Below are 27,570 nucleotides of genomic sequence, written 5' to 3'. Positions count from 1 at the left end.
TTTACATCAGTTTTTTTTGTTTTCAAAGCACATGCTGTTATATACCTAACTGATACAAACTTCTGCAAACTAGATTAGGAGCTCTACACCCAGTTAGCTGATAAACTAGTAAGAGCTACGGAGAGACCATGGAGATTTTAGAGATTCTAGGAAGAGTTTAAGAAAATAAAGATTGTAGAGTCAGAATGGAGAAGAACCTTGCGGATATGTCAGGAGATACACATCTACTGGGAATCTACTATGTGCTAAGCATTGGGCACAGCTGTAGGTGATACAGGGTAACAGTGACCTGGCCATTCCTCTAATGGGGGCTTAGACTCTAGAAAAGGAGCCAGCTTATAAGCATAATAACAACAACTTCCTAAGGCAAAAAGTACTAAATGCAATGAATGGCCCAAAGAAACACAAGAATACCTATCACAGGCAAGGAGCTGTGCTACGTGGAAAAAGGTATAAAATTACGGAACTAGAAGGGACTACACAGGGTATTTGTGTTCCACTGTCTCTTACCTCAGGACCTTTTTACATGCTGCTCGTTTAGTCCTGAAACCCTTTTCCTCAATTCTTTGCCTGGCTAAGAATTGTCCTTGAGTTCAGGTCAGAACTCACCTCTGTGAGGAAGCTTTCACTGAGTACCTACACTGCAGCCAAAGCTGGAGAAGCAGCTTCCCTCTAAGTGTTCCAACAACACCATGTTTACTCATATTACTATATAACTGACACTCTGTGTGGTAGTAGCTGATTCTCTCAATAGACTAAATTCCCCCGTGTGGGGATTCTCTTCTTCAATACCATATTTATAGGGATTTATAGGGTCTAACTAATGCTCAACATGAAAAGTAAGCAATTCAATATGTGTTGAGAGAATTAACAAATACTTTCTGGACTTATTACTTTAGTACTATTTAGGGATGGTCGAATATTCCTTCATTCTACAAAAACAGGTTGTACTTCAATCTGAGCCTACGTTTCATCTACAAAACAAGCAAGTTGGACTTCAATGATTTTTAAAGTCCCTCTTAGTTATACAGTTCTATGAAAGGACTCTTGACTATGCTGTATGTACTGACACGGTGAGCTGGTGGTGGTAAATTCAAAGAGAAGACTGGGTTGGGGAAGAATGGGCAGTGATCTTAGGCACACACTCTTTGAAAGACAAACACATTTCTCTGTTGCATTTTCGCCCATTACCTCCTTTACATTCTTTAGGCATGAGCAAGAGAAAATTACTCAAAGTAGACAGAAGTGGAAACCCAGTTAAAAGTTTTCCGTTCAGGGAGACCCAAGAGCATTGTCTTCAGTTTTTTTCATTTTATTTTTATATAGCTCAGCTTTTAATTTTCAATTATTTACAACATAAGTCATAGATATACATTTATTTAGGTAAACTTGCTCTACTCAGTATCTACTATTTTCAAAAACTGAAGAAAATTAAAAATTTGAAAAAAAGGCTGCTATGATATTCTGTGAATGCTAGAAATTCTTTCATCCAATTATTCACAAATGCACAGCCAAGAACATGGGATCACAAGACAACATAAGCTAGGAAAAGATTGTTCACACATGTATGCACTTAAGTCATCTAGTAGAGCCAGAATCAACAGTGGGTTTAAATACTATTAGTTCACGTTCTATTAGTGAACTTCAAGAAAGAAAAAGAGTAGTGATTTATATGAGCAGTCAACTTATCACGTTGGGTGGAGTGCCCTGGAAAAGATCTGAGAAGTATGGAAATCAGAACAGTGATTCTATTGTTTTATTATCCCTTGATTTCATCTCATTATTTTATAATTACAACCACTCCATTTACAGTTTTCGACTTAGTATAAAATAATGGTGGATTTCATTACACATGGGTTTTATTTTCTCAATCCTCCATCATTTTCTCCATCCCAAAATATTATGGAAGGTAACATAATGGCTTTCACTTCATACATCTGCTCTTCAGCCTCTGCCTACCTGCCATTCGCACTGACTTCTACCTGAAGCAATTCCAATGGTGTGACAACCAATGCTAGTGGCTCTAACACTGAAATTTCTGGTAAAGTCTATCCATTGGTGTCGCAGTGGGGGAAAGATAGCTATTCACTGACTCTCTTGTGTGGGGAAGGAGGGGTTAAAGTCAGATCTTAGCAAACAGTGGCTATGTATTCTCGTAAGTCTGGTACAGAGGAACACTCTTCGGATAAATCTGAATTTGCGACAAAAGTAAAAAAAGTTTTTTTTCCATTAAAAAAATTATGAAAATGTTCCAACATTCACTAAAGTTGAAAGAATTTTACAGGAAACACTGGTACAGAAATCACTCAGATGATCATTAACATTTCCCTTAAGTTTTCTTCATCACACATCTATCCGTTCCCCTATGCATCTATTAACCCATCTTACTTTTTTGCTGCATCTCAAAGTAAACTGCAGACATCAGTAAACGTTCCCCAAATACAGCATTCATATCTTTAACAAGAGTTCAGTGTTCGTTCAGTTTGCTATAAAATTTACATTCGATGAAATACACAGATTTTAAGTATACTTTTGCTGGTTAGACAAATGTACACACTCGTATTAGCAAAACTCCTATTGAGATACAGAACATTTTCATCACCCCAGAAAGTTCCCTCATGCCCCTCTTCCCAGAGGCAAACACTGTTTTAATTTTTTTTCTACCATGCATTAGTTTTGCCTGCTCTAGAATCTCATATAAGTGGAATTATACAGTATGACTCTTTCATGTAAGGCTTCCTTCACTCAGCATAACGTTTTTAAGATTCCTTCATGCTGCTGTGTATATCAGTAGTATCTATGTTCTCTTTTATTGCCAAGAAATATTCCATTACAAGTATACAGCAGAGTTTAATTATTCATAATCCTATTGATGGACACCTTGGCTGGCAGTCACTGGCTGCTATGATTAATGCTGCAGTGAACATTCCCGTAGAAGTCTTTTTATGCACATATATTTCATTTCACTTGGGTAAATACCTAGTATTGGAATTGCTCGGTCACAGACTAGGTATATATTGAGTTTATAAGAAACTGTCATAACTTTTTTCAAAGTGGTCACACAAATTCACATTCTGACTTATACTGTAGGAGAATTCCAGTTACTCCACATCATTGGTAATATCTGGTATTGTCAGTTTTTTAAACTTTAGCCATTCTGGTGGCAGTGCAGTGACATCTCATGCGGTTTAAAAAAAAAGAAAAAAAAACACATTTTATTAAGATATACCCGACTTACAATAAACTGCACATATTTAAAGGATAAAATTTGTTTAGTTGTGACATTACGTATACACCCATGATACCGTCATCACAATCAAGAAAATGAACACTGGGAGCTCCCTGGTGGCCTAGTGGTTCGGATTCCGGGCTTTCACTGCCGTGGCCCGGGTTCAACCCCTGCTCGGGGAACTGAGATCCCGCAAGCCACGCGGCGCAGCCAACGACAACAACAGCAACAACAACAAAAAAAGAAAGAAAATGAACATACCCATCACTCCTACAGGTTCTCAGGGTCCTCTGTAACTCCTCCCTCCCGCCCCTCCTCCCTGTCCACAGGTAACCACTGCTCTACTTTCTGTAGAAAAATTATACATTAGTTCGTATTCCCTAGAATTTTATATGAAGGGAATTACATAGTATGGACACTCGTCTGCTATGTACACGCTTCTTTTATTCGGCGTAAATATGCTGAGATTCATTTGTGCTGTTGCATGTATCAACGGTTCATTCTTTTTTTATTGCTGAGTAGTATTCTACTGTATGGATATACCACAGTTTGGTTACCAATCCTCTCAGTGATGAGCATATGGGTTGCTTCTAATTTGGGGCTATAACAAATAAAACTGCTATGAGCATTTGTGTACAGGCAATGGATATGCTTTCATTTGTTTTGGGTAAATATCTATGAGTGGAATGGGATCACACAGTAGGTGTATGTTTAACTCTTTAAATAAGCTGCTAAATTGTGTTCCAAACTTTCTATACCATTTAACGTTCTGATCAGCACTATTTGGGAGTTCCAGTTCTTCCACATTCTCACCAACATTTGATACACAGTCTTTTAAATTTTAGCCATTCTAATAGGAATGTAGTATCTCGTTTTGGTTCCATTTGTACTTTCGTAATAACTAATTGTGCTGAACATCTTTTCATTTGCTTATTTACCATCTGTATATTTTCTTTGGTGAAGTATTTTGCACAAATCTTTTATCCATTTCTAAATTGTTTCCTTATTATTAAGTTTTCAGATTTCTTTATATATTCTAAAGATAAGTCCTTTATCAGATAAATGTTTTATTTACAAAGATTTTCTCTCAGGCTGTGGTTGTGTGGTTGATCTTTTCATTCTCTTAGCTATCTTTAAAAGAGCAGAAGTTTTTAATTTTAATAAAGTTCAGTTTCTTTTATGGATTGTGCTTTTGGTGTTGTATCTAAGAAATATTTGCTTTACTCAAGGTCACACAAAGCTTTTTCACCTATTCTTTCTTCTAGAAGTTTAAAAAGTTTTGTTTTACATTTAGGTCCTTGATCCATTTATGTGATCCAAGATATAGATCAAAGTTCATTTTTTTTTTGGCATATGGATATCCAATTGGTCCAATACTGTTTGTTGAACAGACTATCCTTTTTCCACTTACCTGACTTTGCACTTTTGTAAAAAATCAGTTATCCATAAATACGTGAATCTATTTCTGGATTCTTAATTCTGCTCCATTGATCTCTTTGTCTATCTTCATGCCAATACCTCACTGTCTTGAGTACTGTAGCTTTAGAATAAGCATTGAAAGCAGGTAGTGTTGGCCCTCCAACTTTGTTCTTCTTTTCCAAAGTTGTTTTGGCTATTTTAGATTCTTTGCATTTTAATTGAATTTCTACAGAAAAAAACCTTGTTGAAATTTTGATTGGGATTGAATTGAATCTATAGCTTTAGAAAGAACTGACAATTTAACAGTATTCAGTTTTCTAATCCATAAATACAGTATATGTCTTCATTTAGGTCTCCTTTAATTTCTCTCATTAATGTTTTGCAGTATACATAACTGTATTATACAAGTCTTTCATATCTTTTGTCATATTTATCCCTAAGTACTTAGTATTTTTGATGCTAGTTTAAATTATATTGCTTTTTAAATCTCAATTTGTTTCTTGCTATATATAATAGATTTTTGAATATTGATCTTAAACCCTGAAACCATGCTAAAAGTTACTCATCAGTTCTAGTAGCATTTCTGAGGATACCATAGGGTTTTCTACATAGATAATTATGTCATCTGTTAATGACAATCAAGACAGCATTATTTACTCCTTTCTAAATCTATATGCGTTTTGTTTCTTTTTCTTGCCATATTACACTAGCTAAAACCTCCAGTACAATACTGAATACAAGTGGGGATAGCAGACATTCTTGCAAAGACATACTAAAAACCGACATACTCTTCTGTTTGTCTCCATTAAAGAAAAAATTTCAGTAGCTACTGGATGAATAAAAAAATAAATGGATGATGAGATTTGGGGAAATAGTCAAGCACTACTTCCTTATGTGCTATAGAAAGAAAAAATTAGCCACCTGCTGAGCATAACAAAATTAACTTTTCCAATAGCGGGAAGGTTAATAATATATTATCTGATAAGACCATGTAATCAGAACTCAACTGAAAGAAGAGTAGGAAAGACACAGTGATTTAATTGACTGTTCACACATTTTACTTTTTTTTTTTAAGCCTTGCCAAGCAGTGTTCCCATAAGCATAGCACTTTTCTACTGTGCTGTTCTAACACTGAGGGACCAAAAAGAAATTTGCAATTTTTAAAAGAATTGTTAAAATACTTCATGTAAAATTTAAAGATGGTATTTCAATGACAGACAACAATTTTGTAAACAGTGACAAATCCCAAAGTGGAAAACATTCTCACTGAAGCCCTCACTCATCTTAGTTATGAAATTTAATGAGGACTTTTCACTACTTATCTTACTTAATTTCTCCACAGTGCTTTAAAATAATAACTATTTCTACCATCTCTGATGCTTTTCCCATCCACTGGCTTCCACAGCATTAGCCAATCTTAGTTCTCCTGCTGCTTTTTGATTACTTCTTCTTGATCTCCTTCCCTGATCCCAGGGCTCTGTCTTTAGCTGTCTTCTTTGGTCTAAGTCTGTGATTTTATTCATTAACACTTTTTAAAGAGTTAGAGCTCTATTTACTTGATGATGACTCTCAAATTTACATCCCAATCCATGGTCCCTACATCTGATGACACCTGGGAGTCATGGATGACACAGTCCTTTCTCTCACCCATACTCACTTAATAATCACTAAATCCTGGGATTTTACACCCAAAAAATAAGTCACCTTTTCTCCAAACCGCACTGATATATTCAGATTCTTCTTTTTTTCTTTGCCTAGACCAGGGGTTGGCAAACTTTTGCAAAAGCCCCTATAGTAAATAGTAAATATTTTTGGCTTCTTATATTAATATTATAAGAAAATTTCACTAGGCAGGCCTGAAGGCACCTGGAACAGTGCTATACTGGAGGCAGGACAACGTGACTACTGATTAGGTTTTTGCTGCATCCTTTGAGGTAAGAGATGATGGTGGGATGAACTAAAGTAGAGGCAGTGGGACTAAAGACACAGGCATAGAATTGGACAATAGTAAGCACACAGAAGTGATACAATATGATGAAAATGAGGTAAGGCAAGTACCCAAGGATGCCTCCCTTGTTTCTGACTTAGGCATCTGGGTAGACAATGGTCCCATTTACAAAGATAGGGAATACAAAAAGCAGTTTGGGAGGGAGTGGGAGATGACGACATGAGTAGTTCTGTTTTCAAAATGCTGAACTTCAGGGGCCTGTAAGACATCTAAGTGAAGATATCTGATCAGAAGTTCAACATGCAGGTCTAAGCACAGGAATGATGATGATGGCTAACATTTACTGAGTGTTTATTGTATGTCAGATAATGTTTTAAGCGTTTTACATGTATTAACTAATTTCATCCTTCTGACAACTACACAAGGTAGGTACTACTATTATCCCCACTTTACAGAAGATGAAATTAAAGCACAGAGAGGTTACATAACTTGTCTGAGAAAACAAGTTGGTAACTGGTAGAGCTGGGATTAGAACCTACATTACCTGAATCTCAAACCCATGCTTTCAAACATTAGACTTTACTGCCTCTCCAGACATATACTTGGGAATTGCATATATTTTGGAAGGTTGTTGAAAACACAGGAATGAAAAAAAAAGTACAGAATGAAAGAAGTCAGAGGATTTGGGGACACTAACACTCAAACGATGAGCAGAGAAAGAGTGAACCGCAAAGGAGACTGAGAAGGAGTGGCTAGAAGTAGAAGAAAAACTAGGCAGGGTAAGTTTCAAAGAAGCCAAGACAAAGTGTTTCAAGGGAGAAGTGATAACTGTGCTTAAGGGTATAGGGAAAACAGAAATTACTGGCGTTTTTAGTGTGAGCAGCTTTAGTTGCCATAGTGGGATCTGACCCAGACTGGAGTAATTTCAGGTGTATGACAAATGGAGATGGTGAGCAGAGGGCACAGATTACACTAAAAAATTCTGGTTGTAAAGGGGAAGAGAGATAAGTGGAGGCTTTAGCATGTTTAAAAATTGATGAGTTAGATCCAGAAAAATGGGAGATAAGAAAGAGGATAATTGCTGAAGGGAGGTTCCTGAGGACAGGGAAAATATTCAATATATGTGCAGAGAAGAGTGTAGGCTCTGGAATTCAAATGCCTAGATTCAAATCCAGCCTTTCCTACTTTACAGTTGCTTAGTTTGCAAAAGTTATTTAATCTCTCTAAGCATCAATTTATTTGCCTATCCAATGCGAATAATACTACTATCTACTTCATAGATTATTTTTTTTTTTAATTAATTAATCAATTTATTTATTTTTGGCTGCGTTGGGTCTCCGTTGCTGCGCACGGGCTTTCTCTAGTTGTGGTGAGCGGGGCTACTCTTCGTTGCGGTGCGTGGGCTTCTCATTGCGGTGGCTTCTCTTGTTGCAGAGCACGGGTTCTAGGGCACATGGGCTTCAGTAGTTGTGGCGTGCGGGCTTCAGTAGTTGTGGCTTGAGGGCTCTAGAGTGCAGGCTCACTAGCTGTGGCGCACGGGCTTAGTTGCTCCGTGGCATGTGGGATCTTCCCGGACCAGGGCTTGAACCTGTGTCCCCTGCATTAGCAGGCGGACTCTTAACCACTGCACCACCAGGGAAGCCCTACTTCATAGATTATTATAAGGCTTAAACAAGATAACTCATGGGAAGAACTGGCACACAGTAAGTGCTTAGTAAACATTAGCTATTGTTATCACTATGGGATCCAGAGCACAGGTAGAGGGACTGCCCTTCATTAAGAAGGAACACACTTCTGTGACAGAATAAACGGAGGCAATGATAGGAAGAGATGGCATGTAAGTTTGGGGTGGGAGAGAGACGACAGGGAGCTCCTCAGTGATGTGTTCTATGTTCTCAGTTAAGAATGAGGCAGGGCTATCTGTTGGAGTGAGGAGCTGCTGGTAGGACAGAGCTTGAGGGGAGCACACAGCCGTGCTGGGACACTGTTCAGTGAAGCGTCAAAGGACCACTAGCAGTGAATGCCCCATGAGTCTGCTGAGAAGCCCAAATTCACATGGCTCTATGATTTCTCCATCACTGCTCAGCAGCCCAGATACGGGAGTGAAGAAAGCAGAATGATGGAATAGCTCAAGATCAGGTTTGGATGGGCAAGTGTGATGGAAGGGTAAGAGGTCATAGGTTATTTTAGACATAGGTTATTTATTGACAAGAGTGGCTGAAGTGATGGAACATGAGTTTTAGGCTGGATAGGGAAGAAAAATAAAGATTAAAAAAAAAAAGAAGATATTTTCAGAAAAAGTAAAAGGACCAAAGGACTAGATATCTTGATGAAATCAAGATGCAGGATTAGATATTAGGGATATAATTATGAGCAAGATAGCTATATAATAACTCTCACATCTGGCAGGCTAACACATAAGGTAGAAAATTAAACTAGTAATTAGAATTAAAAACAACAATGAAAGAAGACTAGAAAATCTTAAGGAAGTACAATGCAGGAGTACCTACTAGTGGCAGGATTGGTCAGAGAGGTTTTTTTACAGAAAGTAATTGTTGAGTTGAGATCTGAAGGATAAACAGGAGTTAGCCAGGAGCAAGGGCAGAAAAAAGCCCAGATTAACAAAGAGCACGAAGAGGCAAGGACTGAGGGACTAAAGGCCTGTAAAGGTTGCCTACAAAGATACTGGAGTTACATGGGACCAAAATATTAGGACCACAACTCAAGATCACTTAAAAAGGAAGGGTAAACAAAGAAATTAGCAGTCACAACACAACGGTGATAGCAAGAATTAAGATGATGAAATATATCTTATTATGCAGGCATGTAGTGCACTTAAATTCAAGATTTAGCTAAAAGGATAAATACCCTACCTTTGAACGAAATGTTGGATGAACAAAATAAACAGCCTTCAAATTCCTCTTGTACCTGATTCAAAATCAAAAAAAGGGTCAGTATAAGCCATGCCTAAAACCAGTCACCATTATGAACAATTAACTCTTTTTCCAGGTGTTTAAAAGCAGGGAAAAAGTTTACATATGAATTTACTTTGATACAAAATAAACTGGAGTTAAGGAGGGCCTATTATTAAAATATCCAATCTAAGTAAAATAAAAATCTTAGTTACATGAACTATCCTTTCACAAAATACACAACGATGTTTGCTATTGCTTAACACTCGGAAAGAAAAAAGCTGCTTTCCCCCTTCATAATTTGAGAAGATAACTAACTTGACGTCAACAACATCGTAGAGTTTCTTCAGGAAGTCAGGGTCCAAGTGATTGTATTCGCTGGTCAGTGTGTGAAAATACACTAATACGTATTCCTTCACAGCAATGTGATCCATTACGTGGATAAAATATAAGAGCGCCTAGAAGAAAAATAAAGATAACGATCATTTTGTACAGTAGTCTATTTCACAGACGCCAAAAGAGAGAAAAAACCCAGAAGATTAATCTCATCTGTGCCCCAGGCACTGCAGAGAGACATCTCAGACTAACGAGTACCTCTTTAAAAAGATCTTCAGGGAAGTGTCTCATGTCAGTGTTTAGTAGTTCACATAATGCTACAGTATGGTCCCTTTCTGTCTTGTTCTAAGTGATGGAGGAGAACCACCAGTCTCCATCCTCTCAAACAACTCTTCATATACTCAAAAGAGCTCTTCAGTCAACTACCAGGTTTTCTCTCTCTGGAATAACGGTATCAAAACCATGAGAGGGAGAATTTCTAGACTTTTAATCATTCTTGAAGGTTCTACCTGCATTCAGTGAGTCTTTGCAGTCTCCACTGAGAAACGGACTCATGGCTCTCACGTAACCAAGAATTACTATAAAAGGACATTAGAAGTGATGCCTCACATGGCTCACTTTGAGGGCTAATTTTGTTAGCATCTTTAATGTTGAACTGAATGAGGAAAATGAGAACAGGTTTAGTGAGCAGACGGCAGTGGGCTGGGCAGCACTTCTCTGCTCTGCCTCAAACTTAATGTGACCTGGATCAGTTACAGGAATATGCCATTACAGGAAGGATGAAATTTAAGAGAAACATTAAACACAAAGCAGAGACACGATATGGGCAGGGCCAGCATGACCCAGTGGTGTAGCTATAAACCATGACAAAGAGGAAGCTAAGAGGTAACAACTGAAGGATTACTATCATACAGGTTATTTCCCCATTCCTCCTCAGGGGAGTCCTTGGCATTAACTTGAATAGACTAACATGGATTAGTTAGCATGGGTCCAACTGCTACCAGAGCAGACAGAGGAGGGCACTAAGGAAACACAGTATCTTTCCAGTTGCTACCTGGTTTGGACCTCACAATATATATGAAATGATACATCACGAACATCCAGAACACCATGCAAGTACACACCAGAATCAAAGGCAGGGGTTTATGCTTTTATTGGTATCAATCACATTATGAATGCTGAGAATGAATGTCATACTGATTATCAGTTGTTTTTTCCCCTGTGTGTATGTATTTTTATTATTATTTCTGCTCTTACCAGACTGCTTCTGGTCCTCTTTCTATCCACTCACCACCTCCTCCCCAAGGCAATCAAGATATCCATTTTCAGCTTCAAACTTCCCGTCTTTAGCTTGAATCTTTTTCATTATAAAGAAGTATAGCCACATGACAGAAAAATGTAGAAAACAAATTCTCCCCAAAACTATGAAATCCATTTTGCGATACTGATATGCATAAACTCACACCATGCCCCCCTCCCCCACAAAAAGGTCAATGTACATACAAGCTGTCCTTTCTTCTCCTATTGATATTATACCATAAACATCTCTCTATAGTACTTGCCTCTATAGCCATAATTTTTCAGGGTCACAGAACATTCCATTTGTGGATGCATAATAATTACCTGTTAGGAATTTAAGTTATAATTTTGGGCCACAAATGAGCCTGTGAGTAACATGCCCGATCCAGGGCTTCCACAATTTTTTTTACCCAAACACCAGTGACCAGGAGTTTAAGGACTTAGCCAGATACAACTATCCGTTTTTGCACAACTGTGTTTTATCTTAAAATTGTATTTAATTTTTACACTTTTGAGTACATTTTTTTTTTTTTACTATGGTTAAGAATTATTTATTAAAGTGATTCTCCTCCTTTGCAGTCCATGTCTATTACAATTGATGTTCTAGGAAGATCTACATACTTATCCCGTGGATTCAGTTGTCCCTTGCCCAAGTATTCCAATTTGGGCAATTTCTGGGCCTACAGCTACTTGCAAACCTAGGATTATTTCCTTAGTACAAATTCTCAGAAATGGAATTAATGGGTCAATGGGCGTGACCACTTTGACAGTTTCAATACATCTTTGGTAACAATGATTATTATTTAAAAGTAATGGCTAATTTTGATGACAGTCCCAGCTTGACCATGTAGGGACAAGAAAACTCCCCCGCCTGACATGGAGGAGGAAATGATGACAGAAGTGTGACGTCTAGTCAAGAATGAGGAAGAAGGTGGTCTTCTCCCCCTCACCACTTTTCCTTTGATTATAAAACTGTAGCCCACTAAGGTCTCAGGGTGTGGCACCTTCTCGCCCACCCGCTTATAAGCCTCACAAGTGTCCTATTCTAATAAATCACTTCTTATCTATCAAAAAACAAACAAAAAAACAAACAAAAAAAATAAAAGTAATGGCTAGTTTTGAAGGTGAAAAAAGAGATCTCATTTTAATTCATTTTTTTTTTTTTTTTACTACTAATCAGGTTGAACACTTTCTTGTTTACCAGTAATACCATTTCTTCTGCTATGAATCATCTATTCCTGTCCTTTACCTCCAAAAGAAGGGATTACGAAATTATAACATCTTGGGTTAACTACTACTTCTCTTCAGAGAGATAAAAGAGTTAATGTTTCTTGTTTCAAGAAAAGCAGAATTTGATTATTAGTATAGTTATAATACAGAATGAGTCCAACCAAAAACTTGCCAGTTACATCATATCCAAAACAAAGCAGCTGCGTTTTTGGAGATCACAGTATGGCAATTCAGTATTTCCGTTTCTCCCAGACCTCAAAACCAAACCTCTTACTGAAATGCTATGTGCCAACTTGCAGAATCAGGGCTGCTACTGTATCACAGATACACAATTCTGTCTCATATTCTAAGCCCTGATTCCAAATTCATGTCCTACTTATTTTTTAAATCAACATTATTTATAAAACAAAGCTTTTTTGTGGCTTACCTTGTCCATATCTATTAATGTTACAGGAATGTTTCTTCCAACTACCACCATTACCGTGCGACCACAGTTATCAACACCTACAAACAGGAAATGTAATCAGCACCCAGAAACTTAATTCCAAGAATATTATCTGTCCTGGGCTCTGACCTTATAAAAATATTCTACACAAATGTAAAAGACTGAAAACCAGGAACATAAGTTTTTCAGATTTCATCTTCAGATTTCTTTTACTATGTGGAAAACATCGTCTTTCTTTTTTTTTTTTCCAGCTTCATGAAGTTTTGATGACTGCCCTTACTTTTAAGATAAGCCCTCTTACAAGTTTTAAATGAGGGACAGCCAAAGGTAAGGTTGAGGGTAAAGATTTTTTTATAAATAGCTTTTTGTTTAAGCACACTACAACTTTTAATAACATCAGTGATACAGGAAAAACTAAATGGAACTCAAATCTGAAAATTAACAAGTACTGCCTGGAAAAGAAATATAAAGGGGGAATCTGATAACTTGCACTGTCTCCGTTATATATTTATGTAAGGTTTGAATTTTGTACAGCAGGATTATGGTACTTTTAAAAGTAGAAAAAAAATTAAAAGATAGGAAAAGGACATTGAGAAGAAATGAAGTTGGCCAATGTAGAATTACTAGCTGAAAATCTTATAGGTTGAGATGCTATTTTGAAGATCTTGATGATGAGCAAAAACTATCTTCATTGTACAAAAAAAATCTATTCAGAGATAAAATGGACAAAATCAGAGAAAAGTGAAGTCTCTAATAGCATGCTAAGTAAGCTTCTTAATCAGTAAAAGAATAAGTTACCATATCCTTAAGCTCACCTGTTTGGTATAAGGCTTTTAGAGAAGCAATGTCAGATAGATCCTCAGATCTTGCTTGACACAACCAGCGATTATAACTAGAGAAATAAAGGATATAATTATTATAATAAACAGTTGTAAATTCATAAATGAGACCTGTTTTTATCTGTCTGTGTTCCTAAAGAATGATGTTTTATTATAATGAGAAAGGAGTTAAAGAGGCTGTTACACTATGCAGAATCTCTACTTTGTTATTCATTAAAAAAAAAATGAGTTACTGAGAAAGGAAGGTATTCACACTAGATGATTTTTAAAAATCCTTTATGAGCAAATGAAGACTACTCATATAATTGGCTAAGATATCAAGTACTCAAACTAACATTGTTTTTAAATACTATTATCTTCCCCTACTAAAAAAAAAAAAAAAAAAAAAAAAAATGCAAAGAAGGCCTAAAGCAATAGCAGTTCTCCACAACAGATGTTCACTCATTCAACAAAGACTTATTGAGTGCTTACTACACAAGAGGTATTGAGAATACTCTAGTGAACAGACATGGTCAGACCCTCAAGAAGTTTACTTTTCAGAAGAAAAACAGGTAAGTATTGTACATGTTATGTTGGACCACAAAGAAAGTAGGTAATTTTTTCTGGGAAGTCCAGGCTTATTTAATGACTGGCTAATCAAAGTAGCTGTACCCCATATACCAGATCACAGAGATGGCAGTTTGGCTTTGGCTAAGAGGATATTAAAACTGGAAGAAACGTTAAAGATCTCAAAGAGTGGAAGCGATCTGAAAAAGGTTGAATTAATCTTAGAGTTACCAGTTAATGGTAGAGTTGAATTTGAAGTTGCACTCAGGTCTCCAGTTTGCTGGAAAGGTCAGTACTTTCTCTACTATTTCATACTTGCTTTCTTAAAATTCAAAGTGCCACTTACTTGATTGTGAACAAAGCTTTCAAGGTACCTAAATGCATGAAAAGCAACTTTGAAGCAACTAGGTCACATATGGCAACATCCCACAACATAAAAACAAACAAACAAACAAACAAAAAAAACTAAACCAGAAGAGAGGATACTTGGGTCCTCACGCTATCACTTTCTATGCAATATCGGTAAAGTAGTTTCACCTCTATGGACCTCAGTTTCCTCATTTGCAAAACGGTGTTTATGTAGGACACCTTTCAGCTATGAAGTACAATCACACAACTAAGGATATTTAATAGGAAGTCTATTACATACGGATTGTAATCAACAAGTGATATGCCTGCTAGTTTCACAGAAACTGTTATTGTTTGTGAAAACAATACTTCGTATTGCATAGTTCTATAGTCTGTTTTCAAATTTAGAAACGTGCCCACCTGTGCAAATTGAAGTCAAAGACAATAACTTTTAATTTTAGTTTAAGATATAATTTGCAAGTCAAAAAAGGATCTGTGTTTATTGTAGTTCTCCCTATTCATACGTGCTAGTCCATATTTTCACACAGAGCTATTGCCTAGGTTATTTACACTAACTCCCCAATTGTCTTGCTTTCTAATTGTTTTATGATTAAGCCATCTCCACATCAAGACTAAACAGAATAATATGTCTTAAATGTCTTATGAGCACCACAGGTCATGGCACAAAACATGTAACAGGAATTCAGTAAATACCTGTTACTTTCTATACTCTCTATGTATTCATTAGCTCATTTTCAAAGATTTATTGCATAAATGCAATGCCTGCATCATAGCAAGGACTCAAATCTTTGTTGAATAAAATAATAAACATGAGTATTATTCAAGGTATTTTGGAGGCCTGAGAAGAATAATAAAAGGCCCTTGGCTTCAGAGTTTAAGGTTGAATATATGAGATAGACATATTACAAAGACAACTAACATTGTAATAAGACCCAGTGAGATAAGCAATACAGCAGACATCTAAATACTGTATCAATCAAGTATGTACGCTAAGATGGGGATTGGCAGGGGTAGGAGTAGGGGTCGGGGGTGGAGTGAGGGGAAGTGAAGGCAAGGTCCAGGCCTGTTATAGAACTAACTTCTCCCTTCTTTATATCACAAAGATCAGCACAAGGCTTTACCCACTCACTGCAATATTTGCTTCTACTCTGTTGGACCTCAAGATAGGGACTATGTCTTAGTTGTCTCTATATTTCTAGCAAATTTCTAGGGTAGTTCCCAACACTCAGTAACTATGTATTCAATGAACTCTAAAGAAAAAAATTTTTTTAAACTGGAACTCAGATGTACAAAATAGAATTAATTAACAGAAGCTTTTCCTGACTTCATGCAACTATCCCACACTGGACTTAGTTAAAATCCTTGTTATACACTCTTATGGCACCCTGTAATTTAAATACATTTTTCATACAATAATTAGTTTAATATTTCTCTCCTTTGCAAGACCCTAAGCTCAATGAGGCCTGGGGCTGTATCTGCCTTGCGTGACACTTTATTATGTTTCTAGCTTGGCACATTAGTAAGGGCTCAGTAAATATTTAATAATGAATGAGATAAAGTTTTTACTGTGAGAAATGATATAAGAGTTATAGGCAACTGGATCTTAAGCCAACCAAGGAACACTAATGAAAAAGAAGAAAGTTCTTGTGAAATAATTTTAAGAGTGATATGCCCAAATTGTGTCACAACTGGATGGAAGACCTGGAAATATTAATCAAGAACGAATTAATCAAGCGAATTATTACACAGAGACAAGGCAATGCTATGAAAGGAATGATCTAACCCTACAGCCGATCCATGTGACCATTAGCTTTGTTACTGAAGGAAGAATTGAAGGCTTTCAAAAAGATAATTCTAACTGAAGATCTACTTACTTCCTAAGAGATTAAAAAAGATATATCATTTGTTCAACTTGATCAACAAACAAAACAGAAACCAAACTCAACCTGTGTAAATAAAATCCTGATTTAGAAAGAGTAAGAGAAATAAAAATTTAAAACTACAATCTTAAACATTTAGCCATGGCAGAGTATGTAAACAGATGACTTACAGCTCAGTTATATAGTAAACTCCTAAACGATCAGTCATCAATTCCCAAACTTTTGAGTCTCAGGACCCTTTCATATTTATGTCAGTTACACCTACCAATATTTACCATTTTAGAAATAAAAAGAGAGATTTATAAAAAATATTTATTAATTCAAAAATAATAAAAACCTATTATGTGAACACAAATAACTTTTTATTTTTAAATAAGCTATATTTAGGGAGAAGAGTTATACTCTTACATTTTTGCAAATCTCTTTAATTTCTGCTAGAGTCTTACATTTGCTTCTGCATTTAACCTACTGCAATATCACACATTAAGCACTCTCTGGAAAACTCCATTGAACACTACAGGAATGAGAATGAAAAGAGCAAATAAGTCTTAGTAAGATTATAAAAAGGGTTTTGCCCTCATGGGCTGCCCGAAAGGGTCTAGGTTTCCTGGGTCACACTTCTGAGCTGCTGACAAGACCTCATCTTTAATTATCACAGACATGGGTCACATGAATAGGAAATCTGAAAATCTTTTGATTCAGATGTAACTTATCACTCAAGGGAAGTGAGTGGTAGGGGTACCACGCCTTTGTTTCTTGGTTCAAGCTCTGGGAACCATAGGCTGTGCTCTTCCCCAAGCCTGTAGTTATGTGTTAACTGGATGTGTGCAACAACCTGAGCACCACACAGAACACACCATGACATGTGAAGGTAGTGTGGCTCACTCATGAATTTCTAGACTAGAGAGACTACTTTCTTTATCTGTATATTTCAGTTCTAGAATATTATCTTGTACAGAGAAAATATCCAATGTTTCCTGAACCGACTGGAAACTGTCAACTATGTGACTAACTTGAATCTCAAGATCATGGCCTTCTACCAAAAAGGACAATGCTTTACATGCTGTATTCATATTCCTTCCTAGAACCTACCCCTTTGCTGATGACCCCTTTCCAGAAAGCATGGACCTAGTAAATACAGATTCATTTTAAACTGGCTTGAACTAGTCATTATTAAGTGAAACAAATCTCATTAAAAAGAGAGAGCGATACAGACAGGCAAGTACCCAGTCCAGACACAAACAAATGCCACTTTATCTGTATCACTCATGCAGAAATGAAAAAGGGGTGTGTGTGTGTGTGTGTGTGTGTGTGTGTGTGAGAGAGAGAGAGAGAGAGAGAGGGAGAGAGACAGAGACAGAGACAGAGAGAGAGAGAGAGGGAAAAGAGAGAGGAGAGAATAGGGTAACTGATTTGAGAAAGGTGGTAACAAAGCAGTTCTCTGTATATGAAAACAAAACGTGTCTGGTCCTTTCCCAGCTTCTCTGAAGCTGGTCTGTGTAGGTGCCTGGAGATGGTAGTAGAGAAGGGAGATGAGCTGCAGTAGCCACCTTGAAGGCTCATCCTCAATTAGCTGTAACTCTGGTCAAGTCACTCTTGGTGATCAATTCACCCTTCTGTAAATTAGAGGGATCAGACCAGATCAGGTACAAAATCATCTAAGAAATCATCTAAGAAACCTTAGAAGGATGATTCCTGAGCCCTTCCCACAGAGGTTCTGATTCAGGAAGTTTGGTGTGGGGCCTATGAATTTTTAGCAAGCACCCCTGGTAATTCTAATGCTTATACACTTTATACTACATTTCAGAAAACTGTATCAGATAATTACCAAAACTCCTTTCAACTATAATGTACTGCTGAGAGACCACAGACCAGTGGTTCTCAAAGTGTGGTGCATAGTCCCAAGACTTTTTCAAGGGGTTTTGCAAGGTCAAAACTATTTTCATAATAACACCGAAACATCATTTGTTTTTTCACTGTGTTGACATCTGCACTGATGGTGCAAAAGCAACTGTTGGATAAAACTACTGCTGCTTTAGCATGAATTCAGGTGGAAGCACCAGATTGTACTAGGAGTCATTGTGTTCTTAATTGCCAAAATACTCACAGGAAAAAAAAAGCCAGTTTCATTTAAGAATGTCTTTGATGAGGAAGAAAAAATTATTAATTTTATTACATTAACCCTTGGAAATACATCTTTTTAATATTAATGTGCCACAAAATGGGAAGAACACACAAAGCATTTCTGCAGACCGAAGCATGAGGCTGTCCTGATGAAAAGATCTAATTGTTTGACTTGCAAGCTGAACCAGTTGCTTTTTTTCATGGAACACCATTTTTCTTCAACTAATGACTGGCAGACAAACTGTGGTTATTTAACATGAGTATTTGGCAGATGTTTTGTCAAAAATGAATAAAGTGACCCTGCCGTTTCAAGAAAAACAACCAACAGTATTTGTTACCAGTGATAAAATTCGAGCTTTAAAATATAGATATAATGTTGGAAAATTTGTATCCACCACCAGAAGCTAACAGTTTCTAATACTTAAGGACTTTTCTGATGAGATCAGTGGTGATATTATCAAATATAAATTTTTGATATTGTGTAATGTAATGTGTCAATATTTGGAACAACTGAATAATTCAGTGAGTCAATTATTTTCCAAAAGACCAACACATCATGTTATAAATTCATGCTCTAAATTCCTATTATAAAATCTACTCAAAGAGCAGGATAAAACAACACAATTTAATATAACAATACAAAAATTCATAAATATGGTTTGAGATTCCATACTACAACATTATGAAACTACCATTTATTGAGTTATGGTGTAATATCAAAGAATATCCCCAACTATTTGAAAAGGCTATTAAAATACTCCTTTTTCCAACTACGTTTCTGAATGAGGTCAAATTTTTTTCATATACTTCACCCAAAACAACGTATTCCAACAGTTTGAATGCTGATATGAGAATCCAGCTGTCTTCTATTAAGTCAAACATTAAAATATCTGCAAAAATGTGAAACACTGCATTTCTCACTAACCTAAAAAATAGTTATTTTTCATAAAAACATAATGGGTTATTTTTAAATGAATTAACAAATAATTTATCATATGATAAATATTAGTGGGTGTAAGCCATATAAAAACAAAAGCTCTTTGGGGTCCTCAATAATTTTTAAGCATGCAAAGGGGACCTGAGACCAAACAGTTTGAGAACCACTGCCCTAGTCCAAAAAAAGGTACCCAAGTCTAGTTGTACATGAATCATGTGAAAAAGTTTTAAAATATATATAGAGGTCAAATCCCAGTCGTGTGAGGGAAACCCCAGTCACTGTATTTAAAGAAAAATGTTTGCCAGATGATTTGTACACATGGCCAAGTTCAGAAACCACTGAAACTGTCATTCGATTGTGCTTGCCTTTAGAAAAGCTGTTCATTGGTGCCCCCTAGTGGCTAATTAGCTTTTGTTTATGAAAATAAAAGGAGAACTGGACTTCCCTGGTGGTGCAGTGGTTAAAAATCCACCTGCCAATGCAGCGGACACGGGTTCGATCCCTGGTCTGGGAAGATTCCCACATGCCACGGAGCAACTAAGCCCGTGCACCACAATTACTGAGGCTGCATTCTAGAGCCCGCGAGCCACAACTACTGAGCCCGTGTGACACAACTACTGAAGCCCATGTGCCTAGAGCCTGTGCTCCGCAGCAAGAGAAACCACCACAATGAGAAGCCTGCGCATTGCAACAAAGAGTAGCCCCCGCTTGCTGCAACTAGAGAAACGCCCGTGTGCAGCAATGAAGACCCAATGCAGCCAAAAATTAATAAATAAATTTATTTTTTTGAAAAAGGGAGAATAAAGTGAAGACCAGGAACTCAGGAAAAACAAAATTCTAATTCTATAAGGGACTCCGGAGATTGTCTAGTCTGACTCCCACTTTATACATGGAGACTAACAACAACCACACATCATTACAGTATAGTGTGATAAGTGCTAGGCTATGCTTTGGTTAAGTACAGGGTGTAAAAAAAAAAAGGAAAAAAAAAGCATACGGAGGAGGCATTGATTCCAGACTTCTATTCCAACTTATCTCCAGGGAGATAAGTTTCTAGAGGCAATCACTTCTGAGCTGAAACCTGGAGAATGAGCAGGAATTGAAGAACGAGTGTTCCAGTCAAAAGGGATGGCAAGTACCAAAGCTCAAAGGTAAAATAGGCCATAATTTGCTCAGTATTAAAGAAAACAGCAGTGACCAATTTTAAGAGCTTGCTAAGTACCAGGTACTGTGCTAAGCTCATTACATTATCTTATTTAACACTCACGACAACACTATGAGATGTTACCCCCCTCAACCAACCCTATAAGATAATGAATACTAATCAATGATGGTGTATGATTTTTCCTCTCCTTTAACATTTTTTGAAAAGCAGCTAGCTTTCCAAGGACTGTTTGTTAATCCTTGGACAAGCTTACCCAGAAGTACAAAAGCTGCTTCTCTTTATGTTTCAAAAAGGAGTTACTGAGAATTGCTTTAGAAAACACCTGAAAGAAATGGAATGGCTTTATAAGGTCCCTGGGATAAATCAGGGGAAATAAAGCTCTTTTAACGTTAATACAACCATAGATTATGCTTTAATTATAAATATAGTAATGTTAAGTAAAAACTTTGTAACTTGGTTTTTCCCTTCCCCTATTTTCTGCTTTTAGAATATAATCTCACCCAAAGACACTACAATCGCAGTAGAAAGAGTAGGAGCTCTGAAATCAGAGATGCATCTGAACGCTGACTTCATCACATACTAACGGTGTCCACTGAAAAATTAACTTTGAATTTCTGCATTTACAAAGTGGGGACATATCTTTCTTAGTGGATTGTCATGAAGGATAAATGAGACCACATTACGTGTAGATCATTTAGCAGAGGTAGGCCCTTTCTTGTTTCTCATGTCCTTATGTGTCTGTCACTCAAAAGGGGTTTGCCTTACTTCCTTTGATGCTGCTTCTGCAGGGCTGCTTCTGATAACTGTCCTTGAAGGATCAGTCTTCTTTGCTTATCAATATCTCCTTCCATTCGAGCAAAAGCGTGAGAGCCAATGAAAGACAGATCAACTCCCAAGCCTTCATCCTCCTCTTCTTGGTTGTCTGCAACAAAAGTACTATCAATAGAGATGGCAAAACTTGACAGTAAATGCTACAAACAGGTTGTGAATGCTGCTATAGGGATGATTGCACGGAAACTCAAAAAACCAGGGTTAAGGTTATTTTTCGAGAATGAAACTGAAATCAGATTCAGGTGTTTGAAGAACTGAAATAATGAAAGAAACCACCTGTCCATGTGGGATGGAAGTTTTAGGAACACACGAAATCAAATCAAGGGGACCTAGGTGTAACCTTAGGAAGAAAAGAGTAGAACGTAATAATAAACAAAAAGATAGAAGCAATTATACTGTATGTGGGTTTAAAGATGAACTGTAGCACAACATCTAATGAAAGAGAAATATAAAGAAAAAATGTTTGGGGTCATTTATCCAGAATTGTTTAAGAAGGGAGCACTTGACTGGCTGGTACATAATCTTCAGTCTTTTTATCAGGTAACCCCTGAAGGAAGATGGATGGACCAGGATTTCAGGGTGTGATCAACATTCACTAAGATATGTCTTGACGAGCGTTCTGATTTTCTACACTGGTCATGCCTACATAATCATTCTGGTATATAAGAGTTACAGTTCTCACTACAAATTAATGTTACCTTTCTGATTTATCCGTATGATCATTTTATGTTTGGCTAGCAGCCAGTCCCTTGGGAATGGATCATCTCTTAATGTGTTCCCCACTGCCTCACTAGATCTGTTTAAAAAAAATTCTTTTTTAAAGAAAGAAAAGCAAACAAACAAAACCCTTGGACCATGGCAGGGGAGCTTCCCAAGGCAATGCCACCACCTGAGGCCGTTCAGCCGGGACCTCCTCACATCTATACCACTGCTCCTCAAACTGTGACAGGCAAGGGCTGAGTGTGCCTTTATTAAAAAAAATACCCATAAATGAATCTTCTCTCAATCCCTCAGGTAAGGCTGATTTTACATTTATTTTAACAGATTCTATATTCTAACTGAAAATATTTATGAACACTAGAGCCTATGAGGTAACAATATTTTCTGAGATATGGATGCAAATCAAGCAGTCTTTGAGGATGGGGGATAGAAGGGAACCTTTTGGCTAATGACTGCCCAGCACTGCCACCTCAACTGATTTTGCTTTTCATTACCCCTTGTCATATAAAATGCATTTTACGCATTTAAGAAAAATTATATTCTATTGTGGTAGTCACAATTATGAGGATTTCCAAATGATGCTGGGCACATTTCAAGGCTGTACTCTATTGGTGGCTCCCTAAAAGTACATGAGTACCCCTCCAGGAAAGCGTGGTTCACAGACATTTTCTGATAAAAATATTGGTGATAAAAAAGAGATGAGTAGCCTTCTATAGATTTTAACTTGATGCTCATTTAAAAGTGTTCACAGCAGGAATCTCACAGTAATTCTTAAACTGCTGAATTTTGAGATCAAGTTCCAGCAATGAAGCTTGTGAGACATGTCTCCAATAACACGTATCCAAGAAGATACGTGTCTCTCTTAAACATGTATCCAAGAAGATCAGTACAAGCTGTCATACAGAACAGCTTCAGAGGAGCTCCCATCCTACCCTGCTTTACTATCACTTCAATCTACAGGGGTATGTAACCTAAAGAAACAAAACAAAACAGCATTCTTGTTTCAGTATTTAATGTTAGGTATGGCTTTCAGAGGACACAGTTGAAGCTGTTGAAAATTTTAGATGATAATATACTTGATTGCTTCCTCAACAGTGTCCTGCATGAAACTATACTTTTTAAATTTAAAGAGTAAACCTTAACAAGAATAAGACTCTAAAAACACCTAAGTTGGTCTTGATCTTAGTGTCACGCTAATAGCCTCCCAAGGGTCAGGCTGAACTTCCTACTTCTTCGGTGGCTGATGTTTACCAGAGCCTTTGCTTCCTTAAGAGGGAAAGTAAGAAAAGGAGAACTCACCCTCCGGGGCACCAGGTTTTTCACTTATTCTTATCTGCCGTTCGGGTACCACAGGCTCCCCTTCTGCATTTCCAATATCTGCAGGTAGGTATGGCAATGAGCAACTCTCCTCCTTTAATGACCTTGGGAAGTACAGAGGTAGCAGCTTTTGGTAAGTAGCCTGTGTGAGAAAAGCCAAACATCGTGTGAAAAATAACGAAGTAATGAAGCAGGCACCAGCAGTGCTTAGTGTTGTTCCTTACACCGTGAAGACAGCCTTCATCACGGAGAAAGACCACACCACTTCTAAGCTCAGACTGTATGCTGCCTGGAACCCTCAATCAGTTCTTGTGTTAAGGATCAGGGTTTGTTAGTCACTCAAGTTGAGCATGATTCCCATCCTGGCAGTTCCAGGTCACTGAACCTGGAATGAAAAGTTCTGTGACCCCTGTCCCCAACCCCTCCTTCACCTCACTAGTGGTATTTGTCTTTCAAGATTCAGCTCAGACACCACTTCCTTAACCCTCAGTGTGCCATCAGGGTCCATTGGACCCAGGTTTAGTTTTTGAGATTTTTTTTTTTAACAGTTCTAACTCTTTGTGAAGGATTGCTATTTCATGACTTCCATTCTTTCTTAGAGATTTCTCAAAGAATAAAGATATATCTTACTTAAAAAAAAATAGAATAAAACTCATTCTATCTTATAATTTCCATATGGGTTGGTCCACTGGACTCATTCCTAAATCCATGATACATTATAGATACTTAGTGCTCTTATTTTTCCTATATCTTGAAGCATTTTGCTTTTTCATCATCCTAGAATTATTTTATCATTATTCATCAATTATTCCCAACTATACCAAAAAAGACTACAATAGAATAATAAGAAACCAAAAGAACGATGGAATTGCCTAGGACAGAGAAATCATTATCTGTCAGTTTTCCTATTATGTCACCTGCAATACTGCATCATCTTTCATGTAAATAAGTATATTATATGAGGTACGTAAGAAGACTGAACTGTAAGTCAACTGTACTCTATTTAAAAAAAAAAAAAGACTAGCGACACTATCTTTGCAGCCTTTTTAAAAAACAGATATAATTCATGTACCATAAAATTCACGTTTTAAAGTATACGATTCACTGGTTTTTAGTATATTCACGAAGTTGTGGAATCATCACCACTATCTAATTCCAGAACATTTCATCCTCTCAAATAGAAAATCTAAGCTCATTAGCTAGGTCATTCTCCATCCCTCCCTCCCCAAGCCCCTGGCAACCACTAACATTTCTGTCTGTATAGATTTACCTATTCTGGACATTTCATTAAAATGGAATACAGTATATGGTTTTTGTGTCTGGCTTTCTTCACCTAGCACAATGTTTCTAAGGTTCACCCATGCTACAGGATATATCAGTACTTCATTCTTTTCATAGGTTAATATTCCATTGTAGGTATATACCATATTTTGTTTATCCATCTATCAGTTGGTCAGACATTTAGGTTGTTTCCACATTTTGGCTGTTATGAATAATGCTGATATGAATATTTGTGTACAGGTTTTAGTGTGGACATATGTTTTCAGTTCTATTCTGCATACACCTAAGAGCGGAATCTCTGTTTAACTTTTTGAGGAACTGCCAGGCTGTTTTCCAAAGCAGCTGCACAATTTTACATTCTCACTAGCTATGTATGAGGGTTCCAATTTCTCCACATCCTAACTTGTTATTGTCTGTCTCTGTAATTAAAGTCACACTAGTGAGTGTGAAGTGGTATCTCATTGTGATTTTGATTTATATTCCCTTAATGGTTAATGTTATAGAACATCTTCCCACGTGCTTGTCTATTCAAAACTTTTGCCCATTTTTTAACATTTTATTTTTTCATAGCAGTTTAAGGCTCACAACAAAATTGGGAAGAAGGTAGAGCGATTTCCCATATCCCTTCAGCCCTCACACATGCAGTCTCCCTCACTATCACCAACCCCCACCAGAGTGGTACATTTGTTATAACTGATGAACCTACACTGACACGTCTAATCACCCATAGATTATATTAGGGTTCAGTCTTGGTGTTGTACATTCTACAGGTTTGCACAAATGTATAATGACTTGTATCCATCATTATAGCACCATACAGAGTATTTTCACTGCCCTAAGAATCCTCTGTGCTCTATTCATCCCTCCCCCATCCTCCGGCAACCACTGACCTTTTTATTGTCTTGGTAGTTTTGCCTTTTCTGGAACATCAGATGGTTGGAATCATACAGTATGCAGCCTTTTCAGATAGGCTTTTTTTTTTAAAAATAAATTTATTTATTTATTTATTTTTGGCTGCATTGGGTCTTTGTTGCTGCACGTGGGCTTTCTCTAGTTGTGGCGAGCGGGGACTACTCTTCGTTGCGGTGCGTGGGCTTCTCATTGCAGTGGTTTCTCTTGTTGCGGAGCACAGGCTTCTAGGCACGCGGGCTTCAGTAATTGTGGCATGTGGGCTCTAGAGCACAGGCTCAGTAGTTGTGGCATGTGGGCTCAGTAGTTGTGGCTCACGGGCTCTAGAGCGCAGGCTCAGTAGTTGTGGCACACGGGCTTAGTTGCTCCGCGGCATGTGGGATCTCCCCAGACCAGGGTTCGAACCCGTGTCCCCTGCATTGGCAGGCGGATTCTTAAACACTGCGCCACCAGGGAAGTTCCAGATAGGCTTCTTTCACTTAGTAATATGCACTTAAGGTCCCTCCATATCTTTTTATAGCTTGATAGTTCATTTCTTCTTAGTGTTTAATAATATTCCATTGTCTGGATGTATTACAGTTTATTTACCCATTCACCTACCAACATATTGGTGCTTCCAAGTTTTGGCAAATATTAATAAAGCTGCTATAAACATCCTTTGTAGTTTTTTGTGAGGACATAAATTTTCAACTCCTTTGGGTAAATACCAACTTTTGTCCATTTTAAAATTGGGTGATTTGTCTTTTTACTGTTGAATTATAAGAGTGACCAATTTACCTATTTTTATTTTGGATGCTTGTGTCTTTGACATCACATCATATCTAAGAAATCACTGCCTAAGCCAAGGTCATAAAGATTTATACCTATGTTTTCTTCTAACAGTTTTAGAGTTTTAGGTCTCATACTTAGTCCCTAGATACATTTTGAGCTAATTTCCTTTACATGGGTGAAGTAGGGGTTCAACTTCATTCTTTTGCATGTGGATAACCAGTTGCTCCTATACCATTTGTTAATAAGACTATTTATTCTTTCTTCATTGAATTGTCTTGGCAGCCATGTCAAAATTCTATTACACTGATCTATATGTTTATTCTTATGTCAGTACAACATAGTCTTGCTTACTGTGCTTGGAGTAAGTTTCAAAATAAGTTAAGTGTGAATCCTCCAACTTTGTTCTTTTTTTCCAAGGTTGTTTTGACTATCCTGGGTCCCTTGTATATCCATGTGAAATTCAGGATCAACTTGTCAATTTCTACAAAAAACTCAGTTGGGATTTTGATAGGAATTTTGCTGAATCTGTAGAACAATTTGGGGAATACTGCCATCTTAACAACATTGTCTTCCAATCCATAAACAGGATATCTTTCTATTTATTAAGGTCTTTTAAATTTTCCTTCAAATATATTTTGCAGTTTTCAATGTACAAGCCTTACACTTCTTTTGTTAAGTTTAGTCTTAAATATTTGATTCTTCTTAATGCTACTGTAAATGCAACTGTTTTCTTAATTTCATTTTTGGATTATTCTTTGCTAGTGTGTAGAAACACTATTTTTTATATTGATCTTATGTCCTGTAACCCTGCTGAGCTCTATTATTTCTAATAGCTTTTTTGTGGACGTCTTAGGATATTTTTATATACAAAAACATAGCTAACATTCCTGGGATAAATTCCACTTGGTGATGTTATATTACATAATCCTTTTATATGTTGCTGGATTCAGTATGCTAATATTTTGTTAAGAATTTTTGCATCTCTATTCTTATGTGTAGTCTGTAATCTGTTTTTAACTTTCATTGGAAAGATTTGAGAATTCAGACTTTTTCATTTTCAGCC

General features: G+C 37.0%; 1 protein-coding gene across 1 annotated transcript in view; it reads right to left on the bottom strand.

Annotated features, from left to right (window-relative positions):
* Window positions 1–27,570, bottom strand: part of GDAP2 (ganglioside induced differentiation associated protein 2) — a 77,930-nt gene that overhangs the window by 6,533 nt on the left and 43,827 nt on the right. Inside the window, exons 7-12 of the mRNA XM_061183623.1 lie at window positions 23,529–23,688; window positions 21,444–21,600; window positions 13,634–13,710; window positions 12,801–12,877; window positions 9,827–9,966; window positions 9,470–9,524 (exon numbers count right to left, since the gene is read on the bottom strand). Coding sequence (XP_061039606.1) covers window positions 9,470–9,524; window positions 9,827–9,966; window positions 12,801–12,877; window positions 13,634–13,710; window positions 21,444–21,600; window positions 23,529–23,688 — 666 coding nt within the window. The remainder of the gene's footprint in view (window positions 1–9,469; window positions 9,525–9,826; window positions 9,967–12,800; window positions 12,878–13,633; window positions 13,711–21,443; window positions 21,601–23,528; window positions 23,689–27,570) is intronic.

Source organism: Eubalaena glacialis, chromosome 3 (assembly GCF_028564815.1).
Source record: "Eubalaena glacialis isolate mEubGla1 chromosome 3, mEubGla1.1.hap2.+ XY, whole genome shotgun sequence".
In the NCBI taxonomy this organism is placed as follows: domain Eukaryota; kingdom Metazoa; phylum Chordata; class Mammalia; order Artiodactyla; family Balaenidae; genus Eubalaena; species Eubalaena glacialis.
The sequence above is the reverse complement of the archived record's forward strand: the minus strand, read 5'-3'. Positions and strand labels throughout refer to the sequence as shown.